Raw genomic sequence first — 7,725 nt, forward strand, 5'->3', positions numbered from 1 at the left:
TTAGTGGATGACACAAACAGTCCTGGACTAGTAAAACCATCTGAGTAGTCAAACTGAATTTTTCAAAGTCAAAGTCAATCAGTGTGACAAGCCTGTATGTTTCACACAAAGCCTTTAAATAATTTTGTGGAAAAGTGCATCCTATCTGATAAAGCTCTGAGATTGGCAAGAAAAAGCACTGCACCTGAGGATCAGGAGCAGTTTAGAATTCAGCAAAGAAGGAACAAGGAATTGCTTTTAAGAAGAGGAAAATAGAATATGAAAATAAACTAGCAGGAACAGAAAAACCGACTGCAAACATTTCCATAGGTATGTAAATTCTATGCTGAATGAACTCCCCACATGCTGAATCAGGCACTGGGATAAGCTAAAATCAGAAAGGGATCCTCCAAGTGTCACAGGACTCCTTATTTAAATGCATTTTCCATTGCTTTAAATAGTCATGGTACCTAGGGAGATGTCCATTTAAACATGAGGAGAGGTGCACTTCTAACTAGAAATGTGTCCATGCTTCCTGTCGCCATATTGTAAGTTTGGGTATTCATTTAGTATCCGAAAAATTACAATCAAACTTCCAGACACTGGTTTATTAAGGAATAAAGATTTATTATTGACACATTTCATAATGTATGTTGGCAGTTTTGAAGACAGCAATACATATTTGTTTCGCCATAACTAAAATGATATTATTCACAGGGGAAGACATTGGAAAAGGTTGGAATTGGAAAGTTACTTTGCTAATCATTGTCCCAATGCTGGTGGCAGCAGCTGCAATCACGCTCCTTACTTACTTGAAACAGTAAGAGCTTTATGTTCCAATTTGTACACATCTTTTTAATTTCCTTTGTACAATATTAGCCTATTTTGCTAGAAGGGCCTCCAAGTGTGAAGGGAAAGAATACTCAACTGTGCCTACGATCATCATGTGGGACCTCCTGAAGCAACAGATGGAATATTAGAGCAGATAGCAGCAGGGCTGAGATTAGAGCACATAGCAGCAGGGCTAAAATCAGAGTTGAAAGCAGCAGGACTGAGATTAGAGCAGATATTAACAGGATTGAGATTAGAACAGATAGCAGCAGAATTGATATCAGAGCTGAAAGCAGCAGGACTGAGATTAGAGCAGATAGTAACAGGGCTGAGAATAGATCTGAAAACAGCAGGGTTAAAAATAGAGCAGATAGCAACAGGGCTGATATTAGAGCAGTTGTAGCAGGGCTGATATTAAAGCAGCTAGGAGCAGGGCTGAGATTAGAGCACATAGCCACAGGAATGAGATTAGAGCAGGTAACAGCAGAGCAAAGATTAAAGCAGATAGCAGCAGGACTGAGATTAGAGCCGATAGCAGTAGAACTGAGATTAGAGCACATAGCCACAGGAATGAGATTAGAGCAGATCGCAGCCGCGCTGAGATTAGAGGAGATAACAGCAACGCAGAGATTAGAGCAGATACCGGGAGGGCTGAGGTTAGAGCAGATAGCAGCAGGGCTGAGATTAGAGCACATAGCCACAAGAATGAGAATAAAGCAGATAGCAGCAGGGCTGAGATTAGAGCAGATAGCAGCAGGGCTGAGATTAATGCAACTGTGATTTAATCATTTGAACAGGGAGTTGAACACCCTCATCCTGTGTCACATTTTATGCTGTAATTGATGTAATGGACTAATTGAACACAAACAAACAAAATAGTTTAATTATTTTGGATAGCTTCACTAACCATATGTTGTGTTGGATTATATTACTGAAGTAGCTTTGACAGTTTGTGACTGATTTATGTGTTGAATGTCTCCTTTCCAATCAGTTAATTGACTTTTCACTTTTAAGGCTTCAGATATTGATCCTTCCACCAATTCCTGATCCGGGGAAACTTTTTAAAGGCATGTTTGGAGACTCGAATGGAGACTACTCAGTAGGTTCAACATATGTTGTTTTCAGTCTTTAACAGTGCCATGGGATAGGAAACCAGCAGTGCACAAGAGGCCCTAATTGGAGGAGTATAGAGATCCCTGAGGGTTCTAAGGCTGAAGGAGTGACAGAGATAGGAAGGAATGAATGTTCCATTTTGTAGTTGACTGATTTCTTTGCTTGCCCATTGACTTGACTCACTGTGTGAGGTGTGCCACTCAGCTCACTGACGACAACAGAGTGTAGCTGTCTGTCAGTAATAAATGACAGAATGGATTGGGAGGGATTTTCCGGCCATTTCCAGCAGGTCATCGAGTCCTGCCAAGATCAACCTCCAAAACAGTTTGACACAGCGAATGAAGAGGTGTTGGCAGGCTTAAAAGTAGACCAATGTCCAGATCTGAATAAATTGTTCCCAGGCTGCTGTGGGAGATAAGGGAAGAGACTATAGGGACTCTGACCCAAATTTTTAATTCCTCTCTGGCCACAGGGGAGGTGTGACTTTTAAGATTTGGTTACCTGTAAAGACTCGCATTCCAACCATTATCTGGTAAATTGAGTTTGTGTCTCTATATGCCCTGTTTGTGAACAGAACTCCCACTCACCTGATGAAGGGGTTGTGCTCCGAAAGCTTGTGGCTTGTGCTACCAAATAAACCTGTTGGACTTTAACCTGGTGTTGTGAGACTTCTTACTGCACAGGGGAGGTGACAGCGGACTGGAGAACAGCTAACGTGATTCCAGTTTTCAGTATGGGTTGTAGAGATAACCAGGGATGTCCAGACCAGTGAATCTCATGTCAGTGTAGGGAAACTATTGGAAAAAATTCTGAAGAAGCAAATGAATCTTCACTTGGAGAAGCAAGGTTTGATCAGGGATAGTCAATGTGGCTTTGTCAGAGGGAGGTCATGCCTAACAAATTTAATTGAATTTTTCGAGGGGGTGATCGCGTTTGTGGATGCAGGTAGTGCAGTTGATGTAATCTATATGGCATTCAGCAAATCCTCTGGCAGGGTTCCATTTTGGAGACTGATAAAGAAAGTAAAAGCACATGGGATCGAGGGTAGCTTGTCAAGATGAATCCAAAACTGGCTTAGTGGTAGGAAACAGTCTGTGGTGGGAGAAGGCTGGTTGTGTGACAGGAGGTGAGTGTCTAGTGGCATAGATAGGCATCAGTGCTAGATCCCTTATAAGCAATATAGATGAGAATATTGCGGCGGGGTGGGGCAAATGAGAAGTATGTTTGCAGATGAAGATTGGCAGGGTGGTTAATAGTGGGGAGTGTCTTAGGTTGCAGGAAGATATAGACGGTTGATCAGATGGGCGGATCAGTGGCAGATGAAATTTATCTTTGGAAGAAGTAGCAAGACAGTGGAGTACTCAATGAATGGCACGACACCAGGAAGTTCAGAGAAACTGAGGGATCTTAGGCTTGCCCACAGATCCTTGAAGATGGCAGAATAGGTTAATACGGTAGTTAAAGGAGGCGTACGGGACAATTGCCTTTGTCAGTTGTGATTTAGATGATAAGAGCAAGGAGGTTATGTTAGAGCTGTATAAAACTTTGGCTAGGCTACAGCTGAGGTACTGTGTGCAGTTCTGGTCACCTCACCATAAAAAGGATGTGATTTCACTGGAGGGGGTGCAGAGGAGATTCACCAGAATGCTGCCTTAGATTGGAGCATTTGAGCTATGAAGAGAGGCTGGATAGCCTTGGACTATTTTCTTTAGAGCAGAGAAGGCTGAAGGGGAACATGAGGTGTATAAGATAAAGAGGGGTTTGGTCAAAGTGATAGGAAGCAGCTATTGCCATTAAGGGTCAATAATGAGGGGGCATAATTTTAAGGTGAGAGTTAGAAGGTTCAGAGGGTATTTGAGAAAACATTTTTTCACCCAGAGGGTAGGAGAATCTAGAATGCACTGCCTGGCAGGGTAATAGAGGCAGGAAACCTCACAACCTTTAAAATGTACTTGTATGAGCACTTGAAATGTCATAAAATTGAAGTGCTGGAAAGTGGGATTAGTGTAGATTTAGTGTAGTTTTGTCAAAGCAGACTCTTCTGCACTGACAAATGTAAAACCATGGGTTCCCCAAAGGTGGAGGGCTTGAACATCGGAAAGCCCTGTTGACAGGCGATGCCACTGCCAGGCCACTTTTGTCGCTGCAAAACATGCTGCAGGGAGGCAGAAAACCCCAACCATTGAATTCAAGAAGAGCATGAACTAAATTGTATCTCAATATGTATTCTCCCTTTTAATGCACGAAGTTCAGCAATGGCTAAAGTGGGTAAGACTAATCTTTTGAATTGTAAGGTTATGGGTTCCAATCTCATGACAGACTTGAAGGCTAAGTCCAGGCTGATACTCCAGTACAGTTCTAAGGGAGTGCTGCGTTGTTGATGGTGCTATCTTTTAGCTGAAACTGAAGTTCTGCCTGCCCTCTACTCTCAGACAAAAGCGCTATAGACCTTGAGAATTCCCCTGAGTTCCCTGTCAACACTGCACACTCAGCTAATTACTACCAAAACAGATGCTCCGATCAGTATTCTATTGCTCTTTGTGGAAGCATGCTGTGTGCAGAAGGGCTGCTGCGTTTTCAGTAGCTGCATTTCAAAAGTGCTCCATTGGCTGCAAAGTCCTTTGATTTTTGAGTGGTGCTATAGAAATGCAAGCATTTTTTTTGAAACTTAGATTTGGTGGGAATTACCTTGACCTATTGTTTTCATCTACAAAGTAATGTCACGTGGGCTTTTAAGAGATGAGACTAAATGGCATAACTCTTGTGATGAAATGGAAAAGGACTGAGCAAGGTTAATAGTCTGAACCCATTTTTTTTTACAGCAAATGTGGAATAAACAACCCAAAGGGAACCTGATTTACAAAGCCGAAGAAGAAATAACCTGCAAAGTGACAACTGTGGAACAACTGAAGTATCCGGCACAAGAAGAGGAGACGCTGGATGAGAATGAGGGATTAGAGGAAAAGGATATTCTCATTGCAGTGATGGATGGAAAGGAAGCTGATGACCTACATTATGACCTGGTGATGTCATGAGTGGAGCCTTTTTCAGCATTATGTTCTGAAATGGGTGAAGCTTTGTGACTTTTCTCACATACAAATAGGAAATTCTCATTCACAAATGTTCATATTTTGCTGATCATGACAGTGGCTTGTTGGTGGATTCCAGCAATGACTGGTAGAGCTGTCAGATTTTGGAATTTTCCAACAGTTCCCCATCCTGGCCACTCCAATTAAGCATGCCAACATATAGTACAGATCACTGTGAATCCACTTAGATCTTGCACACCAAATGTTGTAGTTGGCTGTCAGTCAATGAATTGCCCTCCAGTCAGTGTTCTTGTTTGCCAGTCCAAAGGAGTGAGCTGCTAAGAGTTTCCCATTTGATAATTGCCTACGTAGCAGACATCCATGCATACCTGAAAAGGACTGGCCAGTTGAGTGTAAACTATGCACTTTGAGGTCATTCAAGTCTGTCAGATAGCAGTACTGCCACCTGCAGTGCAGATTTTCATGTGTGTGTTATCTCACCTGATCATTAATTATAATTTACTACCATTTGTGGATGACAGAGCTTCATGTATCAGTAGTCAACATTGTAGTTGACATAAACCCGTAGCCAAAACACAGGGCAAGACTTTACAGCCTTGCTCATAGAAGATCGGAAATTCCCGCACAAGGTCAACGTAGATTTCCATTGTCAGACCCTTTGTGCGCTCCGATTCTGGGCAGGCAAGGTGGTAGAGTTCTGGCCATATGTTCAGTAGTCACACCCATAAATGTGCACACATAGCAGATATGTGCACACACAGATATATATAGAAGAAACAAATACATATAGCAGACACATGGAACAACAGAAGAAACATATACATACACCAGACATATGTATACAGCAGTCACATACACACACATATACATCACACATCACACACACAGATATGCATAAAACAAACACACAGAGTACACACCCATGCACATACATACAACAGACACAACACACTCTGCAAGCATAAGCATACAGCAAATACACATAGATAAAACATAATAACAGACACACAGATACAGTCTCACAAAAAGACACACACCAACATGCAGATACACATGCACACTCAAACAGTCGATAGATATAATTTAGGATTTTCCAACTTGCTTGAACAAGTTTAATGGAGATAAGAGTCTACTTTTATGTTTCTTCAAATGCATTAACTAAAGTAAACTTCTAAACTATGCTGTAAAATGGACTTGTTTTTTTTTCAGAGTTACCTGGATGAAAATTTGCCAGAATGGTAAAGCCACTTCACAATGTCCAATTTTCAAAAAAAAATCACAAACAGAAAGATCAATATTCCCAGGATTCTGGCAATTCAGATAAAGAAAATTAAAGGAAATTGTGTACTCAGACCAAAGCACAAGGTATTAAACCCAAGCCTTGATAACGTATCACTAATCTGTTGATAACTTTGCTATGATTCACTGCAATATCCCAGTGAACACTGAAAGTACAAGCCCAATTGATTAGTTTACCTGGCTGAATTGAGAAAGCTGCTTTGTTCTGGAGAAAACATCAGTTGTTCCTATGCTTGTACTGAGTGATTGAATGGAACAACAAAAAACAGAATGGACGTTTTGGGGGAAGGGGAGGAAAGCAAAGGGAGGGTTGTTTCCACACCTCGAACATCCCTCCGACTCAAATTGAATGAAATATTCTACAGTTCTACCTCGTGAATCAGAGCCCCTTCAATGAAGCAAATGTTAAATACTGCAGATGCTGAATATACAAAACAAAAACAAAGATTGCTGGAAATGCTCAGCAGGACAGGCAGCATCTGTGGAGAAAAACAGGTCGGGATGACTTTGATGTATGTGGCTCCCTAATGTACTTTTGGCACTGTGTACTTTCGTGTTCATTTTTGAAAGGCGTTATGTAATTCTATGTGCATGCATTAACTGGCTTCGTGCGCTATAGATTGCGACTATACTCAGGAGGAACCACACTTGTTATATTGATTGTTCACACTCGACCTGTTTACCTTTGAGCACAATATGGTGCCAAACATCTTACTTTTCATTGAGTTGATGATTCAGATCAACTGATCTTTATGTTTACTGTATATATTATGTGAATCAACACCAGTTAAATCTTTAGTAAATAATATACCAGTGCTGACTGTTTTTATTTCCAAATGCAGTTGTTCCTTGAGAGTTTACTGGATTGAAAGAACAAAGGAAGAAGGGCTTCTATATACATAGTACATTTCCAGTCCCTGGCAGATTTTACGGCCACTTTCAAAGTGTTGTCATTGCTGTTGTTTTGGCAATGTGACAGTTAATTTGTACACAGAGAGCTCCCACACACAGCAGTGAGATAGTAACAGTGGCATAGTGGTTAGCACTGCTGCCTCACAGCACCAGGGATATGGGTTCAATTCCAGCTTCGGGTGACTGTGTGAGTTTGTACATTCTCCACATGTCTGTGTGGGTTTCCTCCAGGTGCTTTGATTTTCTCCCAAACTCCAAAGATGTGCGGGTTAGGTTGATCGACCACATTAAATTGCCCCTTAGTATCAGAGGAGCAAACAGGGTAAATACATGGAATTGCGGGGATAGGAGCTGGGTGGGATTGTAGTTGGTGCAGGCTCGATGGGCCAAATGGCCTCCTGCACTGTAGGGATTCTATGAAATTAGATTCTTTATTCCAGATCTTTAGTATTGAATTCAAATTCCACCACCAGAAGTATAATATGATTAAGAATAGTCAGCATGGCTTTGTCAAAGGCAGATCATGCCTTACGAGCCTGAT

The 7,725-nt window shown here is 41.5% G+C and overlaps 1 protein-coding gene across 2 annotated transcripts in view; it reads left to right on the plus strand.

Annotated features, from left to right (window-relative positions):
- LOC145342111 (interleukin-13 receptor subunit alpha-1-like) overlaps nt 1-7,080 on the plus strand; it is a 38,849-nt gene extending 31,769 nt beyond the window's left edge. For both annotated transcript variants that reach the window (XM_080187333.1, XM_080187334.1), the window contains exons 8-10: nt 697-799; nt 1,825-1,909; nt 4,746-7,080. In XM_080187333.1, coding sequence (XP_080043459.1) covers nt 697-799; nt 1,825-1,909; nt 4,746-4,958 — 401 coding nt within the window. In that variant the 3' untranslated portion in view covers nt 4,959-7,080. The remainder of the gene's footprint in view (nt 1-696; nt 800-1,824; nt 1,910-4,745) is intronic.
- Nucleotides 7,081-7,725: the final 645 nt, after the last annotated feature.

The sequence above is a fragment of the Carcharhinus amblyrhynchos genome, chromosome 4 (genome assembly GCF_965287045.1).
Source record: "Carcharhinus amblyrhynchos chromosome 4, sCarAmb.v2.hapA, whole genome shotgun sequence".
NCBI classification, from domain to species: domain Eukaryota; kingdom Metazoa; phylum Chordata; class Chondrichthyes; order Carcharhiniformes; family Carcharhinidae; genus Carcharhinus; species Carcharhinus amblyrhynchos.